The sequence below is a fragment of the Onychostruthus taczanowskii genome, unplaced genomic scaffold, assembly GCF_017590055.1.
Source record: "Onychostruthus taczanowskii isolate IOZ18803 unplaced genomic scaffold, ASM1759005v1 scaffold77, whole genome shotgun sequence".
Classification (NCBI taxonomy): Eukaryota; Metazoa; Chordata; class Aves; order Passeriformes; family Passeridae; genus Onychostruthus; species Onychostruthus taczanowskii.
In genome coordinates this window covers 2,863,702-2,888,679 of record NW_024505561.1, presented here as the reverse complement: position 1 = coordinate 2,888,679, position 24,978 = coordinate 2,863,702, and the positions used below count along the sequence as shown (strand labels likewise).

Genomic DNA, 24,978 nt, shown 5'->3' with positions numbered 1-24,978 from the left:
AAGGAAAAATGCCTGTTTTTTCTCATCCCTGTTAGCTCACAGAAGCTGATGAAGATGATTGGGATATTTCATCAGTAGAAGAAGACATTTTGCTGAAAAATGACAGAGGTCAGAAGGCAATGACAGCTCAGAAAAATGAGCCAAATTCTGCATCTGTGGTACATGCATGGGGCCTTCCCAAGAAAAGTGCACCAAAGGAGGAAGGTAACGTATTCACAAGTGACTGACCCACCTAGAGGAGGATTAAGTACAGTGTATTACACATTGTTCAATAGATAGTGTTTTGTAAGAGAAGAACAAGAAAACCTTTGTGTTTGGTTTCTTGCTATCACGTTTTTATGATACTTAGTGGTACATAAACCACACACACACATAAATACACAGAGATACCAACTTAAATTTGAGAGTTCAAACCATAATATTATCAGACTTCAACATCACCTTAAAAATTAATCATCTGAGTTTTTTTTTTTTTCTTTCTGAATTTAAGGGAGAAGGGAACCCCCTTTTTCTTGAGAATAATAACATTTCAGGTTTGTTCAAGGTATCTAACTGACTTACCAGGCTGAGATAAATATTTGAGCTAATGCTAAAGCAAAAGCCTCAATCTTACATATAATTTATATAGTCATTTCTAACCTTAACATTTCAATGTATGTAAAGGTTAAAGCTGTGTCAGTCACATAAAGATACTTCTGGTTGTTTTTGAAGGGAAAGTAACATTGGCACTGACTTCTTGTACTGTGCTTTATCTTCTGTGAGAGAAACAATCTACATATTATCAACACTTGTCATTTGCTTACTGGTTGCAGTTTGGGGCTTCCTGAAGTCCACAGGTGTTTGCTCACATAGCATGTCATTTTGTTTTATAGGCAAAGTAAAAATATCCCTGAAAGAGTATTAATAACTATTAATTGTTCTGTCTGTTTGTTTTAAAAGGCCTTCATGAAGCTGATAATACAAGCACGTTAAAAAGCAGCTTAGTCACTGTAACAGACTGGAGTGATTCTTCAGACATATAATTGTTCCATTCCTGATTGGAGGTCCTGCTTTTGGGTTCTGCTGGTGTTCAAAAGGCAGGTGAAAATATCAAGTGTTTCCCAGTACCTTCTCTCATTGGTCCTGTAATAACAAGGAATACTGTTTACAGAGCTCTTGTGTCTTTCAGTCTGACTCTGAAAAAGAATATTGATTACACATGTAATATGCATATTACATATGCATTACTGGCCATGTCTATTTGGAAACAAAGTAATTCTTCTTTCTTTTTGTGGCAGTTTAACCCCAGCCAAGCCCCATGCAGCCAGTCATTCACTCCCTCACCTATGGAACTGGGGAGAGACTTGAAAGAGTAAAAGTGAGAAAATTTGTGGGTCGAGATCAAGGCAGTTCGACAGGGAAAGCAAAAGCCACACACACAGGCAAAGCAAAACAAGGAATTAATTCACTGCTCCCACAGGCAAGCAGGTGTTCAGCCATCCCAGGAGAACAGGGCCTCATCACATGTAATGGTGGCTTGGGAAGACAAAAGACACTCCAAATGTCTTCCTCTTCCTCCTTCTTCCCACACTGTATATACTGTGCATGATCTCACATGGTCTGGAATGTCCCTTTGGTCAGTTTGAGTCACCTGTCCCACCTGTGTTCCCTCCAAACCTCCCGTGCACCCCCAATCCTCGCCGATGTGGTGGTATGAAAATCAGAAAAGGCTGTGTGCAAGCCCTGCTCAGCAATACCAAAAACATCCCTATTATCAACTCTGTGTCCAGCACAAATCCAAGACACAGCCCCATACCAGCCACGGTGAAGAAAATTACCTCTATCCCAGCCAAAACCAGCACACTCTCATGAGTTCAGTGGTGAAAGTCTCTTTCATTTCTCTGAGGTGAAGATTTTGCCTCTAATGTTTACATTAAAGATTGAAACTGGTCTTGCAAGAAAGCCTGTTAACCAATGAACAGAATATACTGCAGAGTATTACTTTATACAATCTTTAATGCATATTTTTTATATTTTATCATGAACTTTATATAAAATTGTCAACATTTTAGAGAAAATATGTCCATGTATTAAACTATTAAGTTTCTACCATGGTTTACAATAAACACTAAATGAAAAGAAAAAAGCCTCAGCTCCAAAACTAATCATTATTAAATGCCTCCTATATGTGGAAGTTGGTTTGTTGTGGGTTTTTTTGTATTGGAGTTCAGTCTTTCTTAGCATATAAGGACAACAGCTGGAAAAAAATTACAATGTCAAGCCACAGTAAGGAAAGCACTAACCTGCCATTGCAGAAGTACTTGACATTTCTGCTTTGTCCATATTGGCTGCCTTCTTTAAAAAAATACTGTAGTGTTTCTACTTAAATGAAGTACAAAAATAACATAAAACGAAAAGAACCTTGACTTTGTAGTTCTAATGTAATTTAGATAATATCAGATACAAAACTTTTTCTATACTGTGCCATTATTAAGTAGGACTGTTCGTTTTTTATATTTACATGGTTGTTCCAAAATAACCAACTTTTATTGAAACTCCACAGGTCCATCAGTTCAAACTTCACAAAAAAACTGAGTTTGTGTCTGATTTTAGGGACTTACTCTAGAAAGCATTTTGTGATTATTTTTAATCTCTTCTCATTTATTGACTTGTACAAATACTTCCTCAAAGTCATCACATTTCCATGGACAGACAAAGAAAAAACACTAGCTGAATTTTTGAACTGCAATATGCCAATACAGTGTGTGTGATGCCATTCCCATAAGCAGCTGACATGACAAACTGAATTAGTAAATACCTTGTTTATTTTTTTTCAAGAATGCACCATCAGCTCATGATTTCCAGGTATAAACTTTACAATACCAACATCAATCTTAAAATATTATATAATAAAATTTACATCAATATGTAAAAAGCTGCAAGTTAATATTTTTAAAAGTCATTGTCTTAGTGGTAAGTACATTGGGCTTGGGGTGGGGGGAATCACTCCGAATGAAACGTACAAAATCAGTTCAAAAACGCTTTGAGTCTTCCAACAGTGCAACTAAACATAAGCGTTCTTGTCAAAGTGCTTGGGTGGGGTTTTGTCAGGGATGCTGTTGTGCACCTTTGTACGAGAAGACATCACAGATGTGGCTCCGTTATAGGCATAGCCCCTCCTGAAGAGAAAAGAAACAACCATTTACAGCTCTTCCCACAGACAGGTGACATCTCTGCATCTAGGCATTCTAGTAATAAAGCCACGAGAAATGTATGGGAATGTACCTACAAATTTCAGGGGAGGTGGCATGTTCTTCCTCTGTGTGGTCCCATCCTAGTTAAATTTGCCACTACAGCTATCTCTTTGCACCAGTCTTTACACTTTCCTGTAACACATATTCCCTCGTTCACAGCTGAGTAAATTAGGGCCTAATCATGAAATAATCTAAATTGTGGCAGACCCTCGGTGAATAGCTACTCTTTACGGCTGTAAATCTTTGTTATCACCCCTCTTCAGCTGCTGGAGGTCCCACTGCCACCACCTCTTGCTTTTGATCTGATTATTTGAGATCAAAGAAACTTGTCTATTCATGCCTGTAAAGCCACTGACCATTTTTCCTACATCAGTGAATGCACTGTTTTGCAGCTGTAGTAAATGTATTATATATATCACAAGTATTTGTTCTGAGCCAAAAGCTTTTCTTAATTGCATTAATGGTGGACAAAGCATTTTCCTTTCACCCCCTTACTTTCTTTTATCCACACAATCTTTTTCAGAATCTCATTACAAAGTGTTTTGAAACAGTAATCAAACAGCATACATATAGTAGGTAAAAATGCTGAGGTATTGATTTCTTTCAGTAAGTACAACTTGTGTTTTACCTTGCAGAATTACTGTTTTCAGCTATTGAGAAGCAGAATATAATGCCACCAATTATGCAGAGTGATGCTCCAGCCCATCCAATGAACAAAGCTGCTCCTAATTCATACCTACAAGAAGTCAATAAATACATTTAACAAAAGAGAGCATGGATTTAACAGGGTTATTTCCAGAATGAAATAACAAAATATTATATTTTTCTTAAATAACTTTCCATTGACACATAAATTATTCACCACAAAATCAGCAGCTCTGCCATTCACTGGTGTTCTTTTCAGTATTTCTCTCTGACTCGGGAGGCAAACTCTGTCCTTGCAGTACACTTGGGCAATGCTTCTCTCCCTGCTCAGCCAGGGTTAAGGTTAGGGGAAGGCCTGGTCTTTGTGCATGTCCTCCTGGATTGCTTTGCTGTGGGCTTATGTCATTCTGTGGCCTGTTTACAGCACCTGCTCCTCCACTTCAGTTTTGTTCTTGTTGGCTCTCAAACCAAACTGGACTGGGGTTTTGCTGGGCCAGAGACTACAAATTCTGCCTACAGCTCTCCTTAAGTTTCCCCTCTGGCTCTCAGGATCTGTCTGCCTCCATCCCTCATCATCCACACAGCAGCCTGCTTAAAACATGAGGGTTTGTACAAATGCATAACATGCATATGGAATATACATGCAATGTATATGTATGCAACATATACATATACATACACAGGTGTGTCTGGTATAAGCATTTGCACACACAGGTGCATGTTCCAGCATCTTTCTCCTTCTCTAGTGCCTGTGACTAGATTCTATCTGGAGGAAACTGCCCCCAGCACCTTCACAGGCACAGCTCCAAGTCACCAGCAATGGTTCCCTCTGCTGCCTCGGCCAGCCACAAACTGCTGCCAGGAACTGCTCCGTTTGTCTCTGAGAGGAGACAGTGGTGCTTTAGGAGCATTATCCCACTAAGTCCACGTTTCTCAAGCAACAGTAGTAAATGAAGGGAAAGAAGGGCATTGGGAAGAGATTATTTTCTTTCCTCTCAGTGCTGATGCTTTAAGACAAGCAGCAAACCATGGATGCTCCTTGTCTGCTCCATTCCCCAGCTCTCTGCCTGAGTACTACTCTTAAAGCACAATCTGCTTTAGGCTGCAGCCCAACATCTCCAGAGTCTCCTATTCCTCACCTTTAGAAAACACTTGTATGTCTCTTGCTCTTTCTCTGCTTCAGTTTCCCCTTAAGGAGACCTTTATCTTCTCTAGGCTTATGTGATCCTTCATGGAAACACAGTTCCCTGTCCACCATCCAGCCACAATTACCAACCAGGAGTATGTGCTGTTCAACCAGATGCTACTAAATTGATTTATTGTGAGGCAGCCAAATAAAAGCCCCTGCTTGACAGCCTGCCTGTGCAACTGCAACACTGTGTAGTTGCACTTCTCAGCTAGTTGTGAACATTTCCACGTGCACAGGCCCTAATTCCACATTACCAAAATATCTAACTGAAAATACCTGTCAGCTGTTCTGAAAAACCTGTATCTTTACAAAAGGGCACTGGAGAAACACTCAAAAAGAATCCAGTGAGGTGTTAGAAGACTCCAGACCATAAATCATCACTGGACCAGGAGGCACATGCAAGATCTGTGAAGAGCACATGAGGATCAGGTGCACAGACTGTGAGGGGATAAAGACCCAGGGATTTCTTTGTTCAGGCTCCCTCTCTGGAGACACCAAGCTCAAGCTGAAATAAACTGACTCTGCCTCAGAACCCTTCCTCAACATCAGCATGGAGCTCACAGACCCAACCCCCAATTTAAACTGCTGGGAACCATATCTCCTTCCACCCTGGAAAACTCTCCACCCAATCCTGTTTCACTTCAAAATCTGCCAAATCTGTAATATTTTAATTCTACTTATGCTCACATTTCCAACCACCTTGCTACGGTTTTCACATGACTCAAGGAGATTTGTGTCTCTCCAAGGACAGGGGATTCTCTGATTAGAAGCAGAGATCTACATCAGAGCTCATCACCTAAGATCCCATTATATTCAACATGCAAGAAATCCACACAAAGTGCACTTCTAAAACACTTTCAAGGCACCTCTTTCATTGACCTGTAAAGGCAGACCAGAGGGACTAGCTCAGATGTGAGGCAAGCCCCCTCATGGGGATCCCTCCATCCCTACAGAACTGCCAGAGCACACCTAAGGTACCAGGACCAGGATTAGGCTCCCCACAGAAGTCGATGCAGATCACCACACTGGTGGAGATCAGAGGTGGACCAAGATCCAGGATGGCCATTGCAGTAAAAACTTATTTGCCAAGACCATTTGCCTAGAAAGTGGGAAACACAAGTTTCCATGTTTTTATCTAACAAGAAGAAATGGTTGACCAGAGGCTGAGGGATTTAAGGGGATCAAGCGCTATCTTCCCATCCTGAAACTCTGATTGTACAGAAAATAAATCATTACTATATTTGATAGAATTGGGTAGAAAAGGGATACCTGAGTGTTACCTACTAGTTGTGACAGAAGACATGGGGTTCAGCCTTTATAGTTGGGATTGTTTGAAGCAACACTTATTTCTATACCAAGATTAAATAGATTGTGCATATGGCCCTGCTCGGGGGACTGCCACACCACCAGGTTAATGAGTTGCACTGCTGTCCTGATAGGTCTTTCTTCCACATCTTCACACAGAGAAAATGACCTCTCTGATTTATACTGGTACTTAGGAGGAAAACTCAAGATTTTCAATTGCATATCAATGCCTATATGGGAAGTTAGTCAGATAATTTCAATTAAAAATAGTAAAGAAGGCTGGAGGGAAATCCTGATGGTTGACACAAGGTGCTGAATATCTTGTGTCATTTGTTTCCCACTAATGGTATCTCAAGCCTGTCTTTGACACTGCCAGGATAACTTCAGGAGAGAAATGTGCAGTAAAAGGCAAAAGGTTGAAATCCTCTCTCAGTGAAGAGACAATTCCAAGTTTCCACAATATACCAGTAAACATATTAAATGTGCCTGCAATGCATAACAAAGTAGGGTTTGGAGGTGGCAACAAAATGGAAATTTTACATCAGTTGAGAGAGGTAGGAGCTGAATGCCACCACTAGCTCAGTCTGATGCAAGGTCACTGCATGAGCTATGTGCACAACTGAAATTAAAATTTCAGGATTTCCTCTCTGCCTTTATCTTTGCAAGCATGATTATGTCTGCCTACAGCTGAGCTATGCTGGTTGTCCACAAAAAAAAAAGGTAATTTCTGAAGAGGATGTTTTACTACCGTTATTTCAATATTTAAACTGGATTTCTCATTCCTTCACAGTAAAATTCCATCGTGAGGTCTGCCTGCTCTTTCGCAGCAGATGAGGGTAGGAATACAGTGTAAGAAAAGGACTTCCGGCAGCAATCATGGCATTTTTCACTAAGAACAGTAAGCCTGATGAATAATTAACTTCTGTCTATATAGTCAGGCTCCATTTTCTTCAAAGAACCTTGCATCCTTATTTCTTTTGGTGGCCTTTCAAGCCTGTCTTCTCTACATCAAATAAGCAGAAAGTACAGGGCAGTTATGGAGAAAACAAATACAAGATTGTATGGAGAAAACTAATAGTTTCAAGATAGGAAAAGCAGTGTCAACCCTACTGCAAATATAGATCCCTTTAGTGTTATTTATTCAGACTATTCTCTTTCTGTCAAAGTGAAACATAAAGGCTCAGGGTTCCTTACTGATCCCTTACTTGGGTATCAGGGAAATGTACACTCAATATTTGGCATATTCTGGAATCACTGCCAAGAAAACTTTAAAATCCTTGCCTTTAAAAAAAGAGTTTACTTCATGTATGAAGGCAAAACAGGAAAGTCTCTGATGCTATAATTTACAGCCAACGTTTTCAGACTTGGTAGTTAAGAATGTCAATCCAAAATCCAAGCGTTGTTTTGTGGATTGCTGCTTTTGCAGGTCCTGAGAATTTAAGCATTTATGCTAGTGCTTAAAAGATCGTGGGTTTTGATAAGGTTTATGATCCAAATTTCTGAAAATCTTTCAGCAAAATTCCACCAAGCCTGAATCCCTCTCCTCAAGAGGGATCAAGATTGCTCAGTGCTCAACACCTTTATCGAAGCCACCTTCTATCAAAGGCTCAAGGCAATACTTTTCTCCCTTCCCTATCAAATGATGCACCTAATGAATCCCTGTGTCTTGTGCAATCCTTTTACTGCACCTCTGGCACCCAGGCAGGCTCCACTCCCAGTTAACCCCAGCTGCCCTGCCAGCCCGTGGTAGAGCTGGGCACATGGATTGCAGAGCCATTGCTGTGCAGCAAAGTGTTTGTTCATTGCATTGCAGCACCTGGTTGCTCCAGTTAGAAACTGTGGTTAACTAAAACTGCAGCCCACTCTCCTCCAGTGCCCAAGGGGAGAAGCAGCTGCTCTTTGTCTAAACAGGCTCTGGTGTGCAGTTGGAAACCTAAGGTCTACTTATTTGAAAGATTTATGGGTATAGGAAAGTACTTACTTTTGTGCAACAAAAGAAGGGTCAAAGAACTCAGACGTAATCCTGTTTGCATACAGGGAACAACTAGTCATAGAGCACAACCCTGAAAAGCATAAGACAAACCATTCAGTGGAGCTGGCAGCAGAGCTTTGGGCCTGGCCCTCAAGTCAAGGAAGTCATGGCGGATTGTGCACAGGTTTCTGCGGAAAAGAAGCGGCTCCGGTATGACTTCAAGTATGCAAACTGATAGAAATAAAGTATATTTACCAGAGAGTATGAACATCAGTCCAGCTAAACAAGCTATTTTTGCTTTAGTCTGATCAGAGCCTCCGACTTTTGTACATTTCATCCCAACCAGTCCAAAAACGGCACCGAAGAAGCCCAGACAGACAGCGGAGATCATCAATCCTCTGCAGGCTTGGATGTAACCTGTGAGAGAAAGAGCAAGGCTAATGTGAGAACTGGGACTACAACAACTTTTGCTGTAGTTTCCCTCCCTCTGTGAAGCATCAGGCACTCACTATTGCAAATGGAATCGGAGTCTGGCTGGAACAGTATCCCTTTACCACTGAGTTCCTCTAGGTGATGTGTGCCCTTCACAGGGCATCATCACCCGTGCCCAGCTCATAAGAATAATACTGTGGCACTCAGGGCTCCAAAACATTTTCTCATGGCACTGAGTATAGCATCGGCAAGAGGTTGTACCCATGAGGTTTAGAAGAGCAGCTCCACGTGGTCTGATCAGGTCACAAGCTGCAGAGCCACCCTGGGCACTCAAAGCAAGTCTTACATCAGTCCACTTGTGCATGTGTGTCACAGGTGTGACATGGCTAGCAGTGAGGCTGGCAGCAGTGACCCTGGCTGGGGCCCTGGGCCTTCCTGGGCCTGCCTGGATGTGCCACTGATTGGATTTGGATGTGCCCACAAGGCCCTCATTCTGCAAGGAAGTCAGCCATGCACTCAGCTCCACGGACAGCAGTAGTCCCTTGGGATAAAGGAAATTGCTGCCGTATTTAAACCTGGACAAACAGCTTGCACCTGGCTTCAGCCACAAACAATTTGGCTGTGCTGCCCGAGACTGCTCCCAGAGGGACCTGCCAGGGCAGGACCCTTCAACGGGACAATGGGCTGCTTGGCCTCTTCTCCCTTCTGAGAATATCTTGTAATTGAAGGACTGTGATAATCTCATATCGCTGCTTACGGGGTGGAACGCTGCAATCTTACACACCTGAATAACCATCACAAGATGTTTTTCTTCATAACCTGTTGCTACATCTCATTTAAAATGAAAATGAACTCCCACTATTAGGGCATTCATTCTTTTTGCTTTGATCTCCAGTGGGTGGAAAAGCTGAGAGCTAAACCACATTGTCATTGCCTATTACACCAAATTTTATGTAAAAATGAATAAACAAAAAAAACCCCACCAAATCCTGCATTAAAGTTTTAAATGTGTAAGAAAACAATATACTAAAGCAGGAACTAGAGAATATCTGATGAAAACAGAAGGCAGCAGATTCAAAACAAAAGGTATGCTTGCTTGTAAAATGAAGCTGTGGAATTCCATTCTACAGGATGTGTGGACACTAAGGGTTTACTGAGACTCAAAAAGAGACTGGATACGCTCCTGATGAAGAAGTCTGTGTCTGGCTGGCAGGGCTTTGAGATGCAGATGCCACCTTCTGCTGTCCTTACTGCCACCTCCTTTAGCCACTGCTGAAGGTATATCAGCTCTAGGATGACCACCCCGTGCTTGAACAGTGTTTTAAATCCCCCGTTGATTCACAGCTCTGAGCAACAAAGCAATTTGTAGCACATAACACCCCATTTTAGCAGGTCTGCTGAACCTGGGAGCTGTGCTGCCCATCTGTGAACACAACCTACTGGCATTTATCTACCTCTGCTGGCACACAGACTGGCTACTTCTTTCTGTAGCCCACCCGCTCAAGAAAGACACAGTCAGTGACATTAGTGTGACTGTCATACGGCCCACAAGTTGGAATGCAAGAGAGTGATTTGTGCAAGACACAGGTTTGAGATAGCAGGCTTGCTTTGTTAATTTTTGCTATAGGCATGGAAAACTTGGCTTATGCTGCTTTAGGTGGTGTGTAATGTATTTCTTGTGGCAGACAGGTAAAGCGCGAGATGAAGACTGGAAAGGAAGCTATTATTTCTGACAGGTCCAATTTATTGACAGTGTTAGTTAGCTAATTGACACATTAAAGTGCTGAACCATGAACATGTTTACCCGGAGGTTCTCTAAACTTTTATTTATGTCTGAACCTCCTAGGAAAACCAGTAAATATTCACCCCAGCTAAAATATCCAACACTTGCTAGTAACCACAGGGCTGAAATTCAGTTTTTCCTGAAGGTCAATAGACAGTTTTAAAATAGGTAGAGGGTAGTGAGACAGCAAGAAATAATTAACTCACTCACTCAGAAATCATTTTCAATTATAAACAGCATGAACTGGAGGACTGCTCAGTTCTGCTGAATGAATAACCTTTCTCACTAAATAATTCACCGAATTGGGCAGGCCAGCTATAGTAGGGCTTGTTTCAGTTCACCAGAGCAGTCAACCAACTGGCACACATTTTTAAAACAAAATACAGGGGAAAAAAAAATCCCAATTTATACCAGTACTGTGGAAAAGCAGAAGGCTCTAGTAGTCCCACGAGGTTGACTGGAGCATTAGGAAGCATGAAAGGTTGAAATCAACCTTTTCACCAAATCAAACCTCCTATTGCTTAGATCCTAGATTCAAACTCTGTATAACATTTGGCTCCAAGAGGAGCTAAACCTCTTTTTTGCTTTTAAAAAAGCAAGATTACATTGGGCACCAAGACTTATAGGGCTTGCTCATCTTGAAGAAGAAAAGGATCTTGGCAGACCTTACAGCAGCCTTCCAGAATGTAAACTGGGCCTACAGGAAAGCTGGAGAAGGACTTTTTACAGGAGGACAAGGGAAAATGCCTTTAAACTGAAAAAGGGCAGATTTAGGTTAGATATTTGGAAGATATTAGATATTGGGAAGAAATTCTTTACTGTGAGGGTGGTGAGACACTGCAACAGGGAACCCAGAAAAGCTGTGGATGCCCCTTCCCTGGAAGTGTTGAAGTTTGGATGCAACTTTGAGCAACCTTTGAGTAGGAAGTGTCCCTACCCATTGTAGGCAGGTTGGAACTAGATGGTCTTTAATGTCCCTTCATTGTAACCCAAAACATTCTGTGATTCTAGGGTAATTAAGAGGAGTGTAAAGGGAACTGTCTATTTTTTCACAGTCCTCCACTCAAGACTAAAACCTGTCCTTTCCCAAATGTTTATGTTCTGTATTTGCACCAGCTCCTGCTGGAAAATTGTCATGTACTTACCAACCAGGCAAATGAAGTTCCCAAGCAGCAAAAAGCCATGTCTTAAACAGACAAGCAGACAAACATGCATTGCTCATAAAGTCATGTTTAGCAGCATTCCAAGAGAAACCTATTTCAAGGTGGTTTTTTTGGTTTGTTTTTTTTTTTTTTTTTTTTTTTTTTTTTTTTGTTTTTTTTTTTTTTTTTTTTTGTTTTGTTTCAAACAAATGTGTTTTGTCTTGCATTGAAATTAATCTTGTTAGAGCTTCATCTTTCTTGCCTCACTGCCCTCACACTTGCCTCATGCTTACAAAGACTTAGAAGGCATTCATGTACTCATATCATATGACACTGGAAAAAAATATATATGCAAAGTTCTGGGGATTGCCACTTTCACAATAAATGCCTCTGGTGGCATTTTGCAGTCTACATCACGTGAAGTGTAAGAGGTTGCCTTACAGATTCAGCACAGATTCCTTCCAAAAGTACACACCCATTGCTTTTGTATGTCTTTCTAAGCTCTAATACCCTCTTGTAGCTCATAATTGAATTTTTGTTCAGCTCTGTTCTTGCAAAAGGTCATCAGATCCACTGTAGGAAACATGGAAACTGATCCGTCCTCTTTTGGGGAGGTGGTTTCATCAGTAAATTTCCACCTATGACCACTGGCACAAAAAGTAAACCCAAAATGCCTTTAAGCCCCACAGACAGGAAGAGCATTTTTGCTTGCATAAGGAATGTGGGGCTCAGCACTTAATGAGGGCTGGCCAAATTGGTTTCTTCTACAGGAATGCATAAGGTGGAAGGTGACCACAAGCAATTTTCTCTGGAAGCCATTTGTGTGGAGTGATGGCCTGAAAGCCATCAGGGCAGCACCACTGCTGTGCCATCCCACAGCAAGCTGGGCAGGACAGTCCAGGCCCACTCCATGACAGAAACCAAAACAGGAGTAAAGAGGAACCATCTCCTGAACACCCCTGACCTGAACTATGACACTGCTTCTGAAGAAGGAAGGACTTCTCCTGCACTCCACAGGAGAGCTCCAGCAACTGGCGTAGAATCACAGAGTCATGGAGGTTTGGGTAGGGAGGGACCTCAGAGGTCGTCTGGTGCTTACCCCGTGCCATGGGCAGGGACACCTCACATGGACCAGGTTTCTCAAAGCATGGTCACTGATTTCTTTCCCCCTCACTTTGCCTCTGATCCCCTGGAAGACCTGAGCAGTCTCTCGGGACAAGAAGACCAGCTTACTCAGAGGTTTCCAATTTGACCAAAAAAAAAAAATTTCAGTGCAAGAGGAACTGCTCCGAAAGGCAGATCCTCTCTATCTGTGTGACGAAGGGGTGGAGCCGAGCCACATTTCCCTAGGACAGCAGAAATATTTTTAGGAATTTTTCAGTCATCCTCTGCCATTTTGATGACAGTAACATATTGTCACTACATGTATCCTTACAGGGTTATTGTTTCTGCTCACAAACACTTCCCTGAGAACAGAAACCAGATCTGCCCTGTTTGTGTATTCTGAGTCCCCCACCTGAGGATGGAGTCAGGAAGTTCCCACATTCCCAGTCACAGGGAATGGGATCCACCTTGGACATGTAAGTTTGGGCAAAGGGGAAGAGGAGGGAAGGAAGAGGCTAGACAAGGGCTGAGGCAGACTTGTCTACTTGTTGAGACACAAATTTTTTAAGCCACGAGTGACACACCACAGCCCTAAAGTGCACGCCCCCACGGGGGAAGGGTTAGGGTGAAGAGGGGACATACACACCCACAGTCAGCTGCTGACAGGTTCCCTGCAGAGCCTGTGACCACAAGGAAGGGAGTCTGGGCTAGGCTACCCACTGAAAGCCCCCATGACTGCAGTGGCTGCCCCTCTGACCCCACCCAGCTTACCGGGTCTGTGCTGGGTCAGGAAGGGGGTACATCACTCTCCCTCCAGCCTGCCTTTCATTCACGTTGTGCCTGGGTACCAGAATCTGGCCCCACAGCATTTAAAGATGCTGTTGAGAAACACTGAAGCCAAGAACTTTCCACTACTGAAAAACAACCTGGCCAGAAGGGTTGGGTAAGGGCCCTTCCAGATGTGCATTTCAGATTCACTTCTGTCCAAAATGAGTGGCTCTTTCACTGGCCACAAGGCACCTCAGAAACTCATTCTTCGGCCAAGTGGAATGCGCTACCCGACACACAAGGTTTCAATGCACAAGCATTTGGGGGAAAGGAAGGAAAGGATTTTGCTGTCAAGTGTTGTCTTCTTTTTGAAAATTTAAATGTTCCAAATTCTTCATACTTTGTAATTGCGCTTTTCTTTCTTTAAAAACAGATTCACCCAGACCTAAAAGAACAGCTAAACAATAGGTTCAAGGGATCCAAAAGGTTTCACACCAACGATCACTCCATGCCTGCCTGCACAGAGACCCCTGCTCCTTGCCCAGTCCTGGAAATTACACTTTCAGCTGCTGCACTTGGCCACAGAGTGACTGATGTCAATGGAGGCCAGCCAGCTCTCCTATCCCTTTGGAGGAACTGGCAAATTCCTCTGCTGCCACAGGGCTGGGTCAAAATAAAGTCTGGGAACAACACTTCTTCCCCCCAAGGGAAGAATCCCGCAGTAATGGTGCTAAAGGGTTGCCTGTGTTACCTCATTCTGGCATCTTGGCGTCTTTCAGCCTTTTCTACATACAGAGGTTAAAGGTTTTCTGATATTGGCATTAACGTCATGTTCATATTAATCCCTGTTAGAATTAGTATTAATCTCTGTTAGTGATTAGATTAACAGACCTTCCTTTCCTCTTAAACAGAGCTTTTATACCAAAATACCTGCTCAGACTCCAGTGCAAAGGGAATGTCTTGCCAGACTGTGAACAGTAGGCATGATCTTTTGTGAGTATCAAAGCCACTGGCACACTGCATATTGCACTCATTTATAACTGTAAAAACTTAGAAAAGGTGCCATAATTTTAGAAGCCTTTCCTCCCTTCCTTTACAGCCACTTCTGAAGCTATAAACTGATGTCATACACACTTCTCCTATTTCTACCGGCCATGATTGGTGTGGATTTATCAACTAAAAGTTTAGTTGTAAAGATTTCCTGCAGTGAACCAGTTTCCCAGTACGTCTTCCTGAAAGGGCAAAAATGTTGCCCCTTAATGAGGGAAGAAACACAGTACCAACTCAATCTTTGGTCTCAAGCCCTATAGCAAAACTCTTAGCTTTGCTCCAAAATAACACTGCCCTAAAGCTGAGCAAAGCTATGCATCCCTTCTGCATACCTTTGCATCCCTGACTGCCCCGAGCTTTCACACTGTCATTTATCAATGAAGCAATTACATCTGAGTTAATAACCACTTAGTAAAACCAGCAAAGGAACATTAATTAAAACAAAACGACGCCAAGGCTTGTTCTTCTCCACCGACCGTTGCATGGCTGGCAAAACCATAAAAAAGAGGAATGTCACGACAGTCGGAAAATAAATCGGCAAGAAAAATCTGCCTGCATTCTTCTTGTGTCAAATCCACACACACACACACTCTTCTGATGGGGAAAAAAAGGCAGGTAGTGACAGCACGAGAGCCCAAACCGGACCCTTGGGCACCAAATATAATCTCAACTAGCGGGTTTTTGGGAGGAAAACCCCTCACTCCCACAGGTGCGCACAAGCAGCACGCTGCCACCTGCCTGGGGACACGGGGGCACCTGCCCAAGAACCCGCCGGGGAGCCGCCTTCGTCCGGGTCCCGCCGCCCCCCGGCCCCGCTCGGCGCACCCCGACCCCGCTCCCGCCCGCCCCGCCGAGCCCGCCCGGGAGCGGCACCGGGGACACCGGGGAGTGTCGGGGGCGGGGGGGGGCCAGCGGGAGCCTGACCGTCCAGCGCCAGCATGGATGGGAAGTCCTTGCAGTTGGAGACGCCGGTGGAGTCGGTCACGCAGGTCTTCCAGAGGTTGGCCCAAAAGGTGGCGGTGGTGATGACCGTGCCATCGATGGTGGACACCTTCCAGTAGTCGGTGGGCAGCGTGGAGGACACCAGCACCCATCCCGAGATGGTCAGCAGGAACGCGATGATCTCCGCCGACGTGCTCGCCATGGGCCCGGCAGCAGGCGGCGGGCGGCGCGGAGCCGCGGCGGATCCCGGCGAAGCCCGGGGCGGCGGATCCCGGCGGCAGCGGGCGGAGCGGAGCGGAGCCGAGCGGAGCGGAGCCGAGCGGAGCCGAGCGCGGCGGGGAGGGGGCGGCGGCCGCGGCCGCGCAGCCCAATCAGCACCGGCAGCTGCCGGCATCGCCCCGGGAGCGGCCCCGCCCCGCCCGGCCCCGGCATCGCCCCGGGCGCCGCAGAACGGACCCCAGTACGGCCCGGTGGGGTGCTGCTCCCGCGGGGGCGAATGAACCACACCCGAAAGCAAACAGCGGCGCAAATCAGCCCTGTAATTTGGGGTTAGATTCCCCTTCCTCCGCAGGTGCTCCTGCAGGGGTCGGGAGGGGACGGCAGCAGCGGGACAGGTGCGTCCTTAGCATCTCCTTCCCAGCTGCAGGTTTGCGTCTCTTTCCGCATGACCCCGCGCATCCTCCCCACAAATATCCTCGCCGGGATGGTGGCTTCGAGGAATACTTGTAGAATACAGGTGTGCCGACCGTGAGCGCTCCATACAGGGGCATAAGCTTTTGAAATGCATAACAGGGTTTTTTAATCCTCTGAATTTCAGCTGGCCCGTGATATTATCCAGCCACAGGTAGTACAGTGTTTAGTACCTGTTTTTGCAATGTGAGGTGATGAACTTGGGATTTTCTACCTCAGTTTTCATGCAGTGGCATTCAAGCTTGCAGCTCACAGGTGGAGCATTATCCACAGTGGTTTCTCCTCGTTTGAAGCTGTTTACTTTCCACATCAGTAGTATATTTGCCATTGATGTGGAAAGTACACTGCCGGTCTTTACTTTCCTCCTATTTATGTCAAAACTATTGTTACATTTTCTAAACCTTTTTGCCAGATGGGCAATCACTGGAGGATAAGAAGCCATATTTGCATCATTATTCTTCTGATGAATGCTCTTTGGTTTTGCCGTGTGGACACAAACCCGGATGTAATCACCTTACAGACATATATTTAAAAAAAAAAAAAAAAAAAAAAAAAAAAAAAAAAAAAAAAAAAAAAAAAAAAAAGAGAAAGCAGAAAAACCTCAGAGTTGGGCATACATTTGGATGTGTGTCAGAGCTCAGTGGGGGGAGGGAGTATCCAGCAGGATAAAAGAAAAGGGGGTCCACAGATGCATTTGCTGAAGCAGTGGCTCTCTGCCTGCTGTCTGCCTCCTTGGTACCATCTCCATGATATTATGGTCTAGTTATCCTAGGACATGGCAGCAGAAGGGAAAAAGGAAAGAAAGATTTTTTGAATATTGCCCCCCATCATAGTGCTTTGGGCTCTTGTAGACTGGAATTATGTTGGTAGTGGTAAAGTAGATCAATCCAAGCTATCAACTAGGATCTAATCAAGATGTAGGAGACTCGAGTCCAAACTCTGGTCATTGTGTTTCTTGACATGGGAAGCTCACCTATTGTTTTGTTGATAGCAGTGCTTTGCTTGTGAATCCAGGGAGTAGCATTTGGGCAAAGTTTGGCCAGGGCCGTCAGAACTTTTTGGTGCGCTGTCATGCAATAACTAGAAGGCTGGAGCAAGTGTTGAAGGACAGGAACACAGCCAGGACACCTCTAGGCCTGAGTCTGAGCTCCTGAGTCTGGGAAGGAGAAGATGTGGGTCTTCCTGAAGAGCACAGGCAGCGCTCCCCAGAGGGCCAGCAGAAGTGGCAGGCTGGTGAGTGACCCTGCTGAGGGTGGGCAGTCCTGCTGAAGCTGCTGTGGCCCCTGGCTGTGATGTCCAACAGCCATTTGTGCTGTTCCAGACCTTGCGGCTTTCAGGAGAGACAGGCTTGGCTGCCATGTACTGTGTGGATCCACGCCTCTCCAGAGCCACCTGTCTGGTGCCAGAGACTTCAGGGTGGGCCCATGCAGGTGGCTTAGGACAAATGAAATTATTTCAACCTCAAACCCACTCTCTCTCTGCCAATAAGGACCCGTCAAGCAGAGCTAATTTATACGCTCGTTCCCTTGTAAGCCCTGTTTTATCCAGAATGTTGTAAAGTGTCCTGAGTGTACATGAGAACCAGACTTGCTTTGGCTCCTCCTTTCATCTCCTGACACTGCTGCTTCTGAGGATGTTTGATGCTACTAGTCCAGTTGTTACCATCTTTCTCATCTAAAATCAGAGAAATATGTTGCACTTCTGATCTCAGCTTTGGTGATCTAAACCCAAAAGGACACAGTGCACAGCTGAGCGTTCCTCCCAGGCTGAAGAGTAAGGGAAGTTGCAAGAAGATACTCTTCCATTGTGACATCATGCTGGCTAGAATCTGTAAGGATAAGACATTGGAAAACACTCATCTGAGAGGCTGTGTTTCTCCCTTGTATATTTTTTTCAGCTTCTTTGTCTTGTGCAACTGCAAGTTCCTTTACTGTCAGCTTAACTCATGCATCTTCCAGTTTTCCAGGATGCTGTGGCCTGTTGATGTGGTAAGAGCTTTAACATCCATATGAAGACATTTCTATATCTCTCTTCAACCTCTGTCTTCCTGCCACCATAGTTCTGGCATTGGATTTCTTACTTGGCTTTCTTAGCTATTTATAGTTTATGTTGTAGAGCAAAAGACTCGGCCTTTGTTTTGGTTTTTTTTTTTTGTTTGTTTTTTTTTTTTGGTTTTTTTTTGTTTTTGTTTTTTTTTTTTTTAATTGCTTTTTTGGTTTTTTTTTGTTCTTGTGCTTTGGAACAAGTTATGACTTGGGAAGTTTTTGAAAGCTCCTCAGGCCGCTGTGGGACTGATTTATGTTTTCTTCTGTTCATAAGTTGATCATGTCAATACAATCACACAGTTTTGTGCTGGGTCATTTGACTGAGTATGGGATTTATTCCCTTGGACTGGGGACTAAGTTTATTCCCTTGGACTTAAGAAAGGTTCTCATGTCTTTTTTTAAGAAAAGCAACACTTGTGGTTCATTTTTTGTGGCAAAATTCATTGATTTTTGGGCACAAAAGTAGCATTTAGGGGAGAAATATTAGTATGTGTCTAGAGTAGGCTATTTCATTTGGAAGGGACCTGTGTTGACCATCTAGTCCAGCTGCCTGACACTTCAGAACTGACCCAAAGTTAAAGCATGTTACTAAGGGTATGTCCAAATACCTCTTAAACACTGACAGGTTTGGGGCATCAACCACTTCTCTAGGAAGCCTCTTCCAGGGTTTGACCATGTTCTCAGTTATGAAATGCTTTTCCTAACGTCCAGTCTGAACCTTCCCTGGCGCAGCTTTGAACCATTCCCACACATCCTATTGCTGGATTCAGAGAGAAGAGATCATCTTCAACTTTCCCTCCTCAGGAAGCTGCAAAGGGCAACGAGATCACCCCTCAGCCTCCTTTTCTCCAAACAAGCCCAGACAAGCCCAGAGCACTCAGCCACTCCTCACAGGACATGATTTCCAGCCCTCTCACCAGCTGTTGTCCTCCTATCGATGCATTCAAAGACCTTAACATCCATCTTAAATTGTGGACCTAGCACTGCACACAGCACTCTGGGTGAGACCACACCAGTGTTAAAAAGAAAGGGATAATCCCCTCTCTTGGCAGGCTGGTGATGCTCTGTTTTATGCACTCCAGGAAGGGATTTGCCCTCCTGGATACCAGGGCACTTGGCTGACTCACACTGATCCTACTGCTGACCAGCACCCCCAGATCCTTTTCTGCTCTCCAGCCGCTCCTCTCCCAATTTATACTTATTCCCAGCATTACTCTGTCCTAGGTACAGAAACCAGCATATGGATTTATTCATTTTAATCCCATTAATGGGATTAAATTTAATCCCATTAATTGCCCAATGCTCCAATGTATTGAGATCACTCTGCAAAACCTTTTGTCCCCCAAGTATGTCAACAGCACCTCCCGGGCTGGAGTCATCAGTTAATGGTGTGTTCAAGTCCTGCATCCAGATTGCTGATATTGAACAGATCTGGCCCCAGGAATGAGGGGTGAGGAACACCACTGGTGACCACTGACCATCCATATGCAGCCCCTTTGTACAACCCTTTGGACTTTGTCCTTCGCCAGCACACCATTAATCCATTCATCCCACAGCTGGATAACTTGTGCGGAAGGATGCTGTAAGGGACAGTATGAAATCCCTGACTTAAATCCAGGAAAACTCCCCACCTTCCCTTCATCCACCAGGTGGGTGACCTTATAATAGAAGGATATGAAATTAGTTAAACAGGATTTTCCCTTTGTGAGCCTGTGTTGACTGTGCCTGGGGATCGCATTGTTCTTTAAATGCCTTTTGACAGTACCCAGTGTGTTCTTCTCTGCAACTTTTCCAGGAACTGAACTAAGACTAACAGGTCTGTAGTTCCATGGGCCTTCCCTCACATCCTTCTTGTAGATTGGAATAACATTGGCTAGCTTGCAGTCAGCAGAGACCAACCCCAGGCTACTGAGGTTTTTCAACTACATACATTCTACAAATCAGGCTGGAATATTAATAAATAGTTGAATTTTTATAATGTACAAACTTTTTATTATATTGTCATGTACAGAAGAACCCTTCAGAGACAGTTTTGCTCTCAAGTCTGAAATACAGGATATTATTTTAGCTCTTGCAGGCTCAAAATTACAAGTAATCATTATTGCCTCATAAGTTAAACACTGGATGACAACAACATTTGTTCTGCAGCCAGGATAAGCAGGCCAGGGTCGTCATGCCTTTGTCCTGGAGTAATTTTTCTTGTAATTTTACCATGCATAAGTTGGGCAACTTGAGACTCTTTCCTGCCTTTGCCATGTTATGATTTCCAGGGTGCCTAGAGCACTTGTGCAAAAGGAAAAAGTCCCAACTTTATTTTTCTTCAGCTGAAGGACAGCTTCCTTGTTTGCTAGGGTTTTCCTGAGAGTCTGAATATTGAAAAAGTAAGGCAGACATAGGGAATATAGACAGGTTTATGAGACTGTCATCACCTGGGTCTGTTGGCAGTGCTAGGTCTGGGGAGGGCACCCCAAACTGGCATGTAGGTTAGAGGAGATTAACACAACAGTAAGTGAGGAGCTTGCAGGGTGCTCTGCATTGTGCAGGACAAAATGCTGCCTAAAAAATGAGCAACCAGATCCTCTTCCTCAAAAGAGAGCAAACAAAGGAATGTTTCTGTCTCACCTAAAAAAAAATCCATCAGATTGGGAACATCAGTTAATAATCACCAGTCCTTGCTGGGGGTGCTATCGTTGTTTTTCTTAAGTGGTGGAAAAAAGAATTAAATTAAATTACTGCATGTCTTTTGTAAACTGCCAGGACAAGAATGATTTTTAGCTATGCAGTTCATATATTACATAACAAAAAGTAAAAAATTAATAGGAACTGACAATCCAGAGCATTTTAAAGGAGTGAAAAATTGCATTCCGCAAGCCATAAACTTTCCCCCCTCCCTCTCTCTGTTCAGTGCATTTGGACATTACCGACTTTGTTTCTTGACACTGTGATTAATGCTTTGTTTCTTTGTTTCTTTCTTTTTTTTTTTTTTTTCAGCTTGCCTTAATTTTGTTGAGAAAAGCCTGTCTAGTTCCCTGAAAGTTTGTAATACAATCTTTTAAAAATAGATATAACCTGTTTAACAAACTCAGCAGGAAATGTGAAGAAGTGCATCTCCTACTTTCCTGGAGGTGCATTCCTCCTGGCCAACAGCACAGGTGCAGCTCTTGTCTGTCAGAAGTGGCCGCCACATCAAATTAAGTTTTTCTAAGCACAGGCAGATTGCTGTGGAAAGGCAGGAAATCTCCAGACAGATTTTAAGAACATGTGAGCCTATGTAATGCAATTTAGAAAGTTTGCAAAATTTTAGAAAGTTTTTAAAACAAAAGAATATTGTAAGTAATAGAATTGAAAAGGATTTAACTGAGGTGGCAGGCAGAGAGGCAAATGGTTTTCCAGAGCAGTCGGTGTTCAGAAGTGATCCTTGCCAGTGAGCCATAAAGACAAAGAATTTGGATCCTGACCAGTGCCTGAGTGGCAGGACAATGTTTGGATATTGGTGTCCCTGCAGTGGGAATGCTTTCCCACCAAGAATGTCCTCTGCCCTCGTGTGCCACAGCTGGTTTCTGCTGTTTCCTGAGCACCTGGTAGATCTGGGCAGGAGGATTCTGCCGTTTTTACAGGCACCAGGATAGCTCCCAGCCAGAGGACACGCAGAAGCAGGAGCTGACCCTCTGTGGGGAGCACAGCAACAGGACAAGGGGCATGAGCTGGAAGGCAGGAAATTCCCTTTAGGTATTAGGAATAAATTGTTTACCAGGAGGATGGTCAAGCACTGGGAGCGGGCTGCCCAGAGGGGCATCTCCCTGCTTGGAGGTGCTCAAGACTTAACCGGTCATGGCCCTGAACAAACCCATCTGATTAGATGTGTTTTGGACTGGATGACCCCTGGAGGTCCCTCCTAACCTGACTTTATTACCCTGTGATTTTGTTACCTCGCTGGAGCAGATGGAGGAGCACTGGGCTGCATTTGACTTATTATAGCTCTAAGTGGCACCCAGGTGCACTAATGATCACAGATTATATGTTATGCCCAGAACATGATTCCATGTGGTCCCTGCTACCCTGTTATTTAGCACACATGCTGAAATCTTCTTTTCACAGATAGGTGCATTTCAGTTCATAACAGCAGTGCATTTAACTACTTTTTCAGCTGTTTACACATAAGGAAATTTTCCATGGTCATCCTCTTTTTTAATTTATTTTTTCAGGATGCCTCTGGACATGCTAGAGAAAACCCCAAGGAGGGCATGTGACACAGAGACCTTTAGCTCTGCCAGTGTAATGCCCTTCCTGAGACAGCAGAGCAGGGATGAAAAGAAGAGATGAGCTCCTGGAAAAGAGGGACTCATTTCCCACGTGGATGCAGGAGCAAAGATGTTCAGTGTGTGCTTCAGCTAACAGAGGATGGCAGTAACTGGAGAGAGTGTTTGAGGAGATGTGAGGAGACTGGCAAGGGCCCTGGAGGAGGCAGAAATAAGCTGCAGCAGAGCATGAGTGAGGTGATAATTTATACGTGCTCTTTACCTAGCTCTGCTTAGATGTAGCCTGGCCCTCACCATGCATTTGTTCCAGTTTCCAGTTTGAAGGAAGGAGAGACAGGCGAAGGTGAGTTTCTACCTTTTACCTTTCCACCAGCATCTCTATTTGCAAGGAAGCTCTTCCACACGCCTTCCTCTGGTTCATTACCCCAGTTCCCACAGGGGCTCCTTTTTTACTCAGGGAATGGTTGTGCCATGAAGATGGTGTTGTGGTTTTCTGTCCCTGGACCACTGTTTGTCAAGAACCATTGTCCCAGCTGGTGGCACAGAAAAATTTAATTTAACCGAGAACCTGAAAATCACAACCTGGAGCAAAGCAGCTTCTGCAGTGTAATTAATTTTAGAGCAAACGGACTGGGATCAAAAAAGGTCACGGTGACAAAGCGGAGTTAAAAGCTGTCTTAGATCAACATGCTCAAGCAATTCAGAAACAAAGGGAATAAGGAAATAATATGTGACAGATTCAAAAATCAATAAACCGGTTGTGGTTAGTGTGCATTTGATCCATCATCAATACTGCTCCTTTTGATCCCTCTGGTTTGATTTGGTTTCTGACGTGGTATGTGTATTTCAAAGAGAAGTGGGTAAAACCCTCCAGTGAAAGGGGAGGTTGCCTCAAGGTGTAGAGGCTCTTGGATAAAGAGGACAGATTTAAAATTCATTTTAAATTTTCTGAGCTTAAGAAATCACAAATAAAAGTGGCAGTAATGAGATATAAGGACAAAAAAAAAATCTTAAAACATAGGTGTCAATGTCAGTGTGTTTGTGCTGGGGGACACGATCAAGTTCCCCTCATCCTCCCATCTACTGGGAGCACTGCCTACTCAAAAATTGACTGGATCAGACAAACTTGGAAGTTTTTTAGTGAACCAAGCAACACTCCAGCTCATTTTTGTGTGCAACCTGTGTGCAGCACCATGTTTTTCCTATTTCTTCAGTGCAATGTTCGGCCAGCCTCCATGCTGACTCTTGAGGAAACAGTCCACTACTACGTGTAGTAAATGAAGCAGTATATTACCTAGGAGAAAATTCATTTGGACTGCTTATTTTTGCTGGGTCACAGTCCAGAGTAGCCAGCAAGACATTTGCCAAGGGCAGGACATAATGTGCTTTGCCTGTTATGTTAATGCTTTCATGGTCCCATACGGAAAGTATTTTTCTTCCATTACATTGCAGTAGTTCTACCTTGCCATTGCCCTTGCAAAGAAATAAAGCCTTTTCCACTGATAATAGAGATCCAGGTATGCACCATGGAGTTTTCTTCTTTTTTCCTCTTTGTTTTCCTCTTTGTTCAAGTGTCTTCTCAGCTGATTGTTTATTTCAGTGGCTCATTTATGTGCTCATTGCAGCTTTTAAATTCCCTTTAGCTGCAAGGCGGGTGAAGAAGGGCAGTGAACAGGGCAGAATCACTTTTGAAAATTCATTATTAAAATTATGTAAAGTGTCTTTTTTGCATATCAGAAATGCATTTTGTCTTTTAGAAAAGGAGAAATTCTTAAACAGTTTTGACTTAAGTTGCAGTTTGTAATGTAGGAAATTGAACATGTTTCTGATTTTGGCGGTATTATATGGATTTAAATATTGCACTGCACTTTTTATCTTCAAAAAAAATTGTGTAGTGGCAGACAATGGGATGATGCAGAAATCTCTTTACTTGGTTCTAGCTCTGGGAAAGTTCAGTTTCTTTTTCTTTTCCAGTGTTTGCTGTAGTTATTTTATGTGGACAGGAATTAGAAAATCTTTCAACAGCAAATTCATGTTTCAGAAGTCTCCGGGTGGCAAAACGGTGGATTTTGATTGTAAATTGCTTGACAAAAGCCAGCAAAATAAAAATGCCAGCGGATGCCAAACATTGAGACTGGAGACACCAGTGTGTTTGATTTTCTTTAATGACTGCTCTTTGTTTTTCTACTGGATTGCGCACTATTGACAAAAATTACTTTCAGTGATGTCTGAGGATTAAGGATTTATTTGGAAAGATGGCCCAGAGCATTTTGTTCATGTGGTATTCTGGGAACTGTTAACTTTTCTAAATACATACAAGAAAAACCTGATTTTGTGAGAGAGTTAGGACATGGCATGCAAAAGCTACAGGCTTACTGCATCCATTAGAGAAGTGGACACAAACATTAAAATTTAGCTG

The 24,978-nt window shown here is 43.6% G+C and overlaps 2 protein-coding genes across 4 annotated transcripts in view; one reads left to right on the top strand and one right to left on the bottom strand.

The window, feature by feature from the left end:
• The window catches only part of DZIP1 (DAZ interacting zinc finger protein 1), a 36,150-nt gene extending 34,224 nt beyond the window's left edge, over positions 1 to 1,926 (top strand). Inside the window, exons 18-19 of the mRNA XM_041423384.1 lie at positions 36 to 204; positions 940 to 1,926. Of these exons, the coding sequence (XP_041279318.1) occupies positions 36 to 204; positions 940 to 1,022 (252 nt within the window). The 3' untranslated portion in view covers positions 1,023 to 1,926. The remainder of the gene's footprint in view (positions 1 to 35; positions 205 to 939) is intronic.
• Positions 1,927 to 2,781: 855 nt separating this feature from the next.
• CLDN10 (claudin 10) overlaps positions 2,782 to 24,978 on the bottom strand; it is a 53,933-nt gene continuing 31,736 nt past the window's right edge. The window contains exons 1-5 of one of the 3 annotated variants that reach the window (XM_041423378.1): positions 15,548 to 15,774; positions 8,600 to 8,761; positions 8,354 to 8,435; positions 3,862 to 3,969; positions 2,782 to 3,158 (exon numbers count right to left, since the gene is read on the bottom strand). In XM_041423378.1, the coding sequence (XP_041279312.1) occupies positions 3,044 to 3,158; positions 3,862 to 3,969; positions 8,354 to 8,435; positions 8,600 to 8,761; positions 15,548 to 15,767 (687 nt within the window). In that variant the 5' untranslated portion in view covers positions 15,768 to 15,774 and the 3' untranslated portion in view covers positions 2,782 to 3,043. Of the gene's footprint in view, positions 3,159 to 3,861; positions 3,970 to 8,353; positions 8,436 to 8,599; positions 8,762 to 15,547; positions 15,775 to 24,978 lie in introns of those variants that run through there. The other 2 variants (XM_041423380.1, XM_041423379.1) reach the window with 2 other exon arrangements.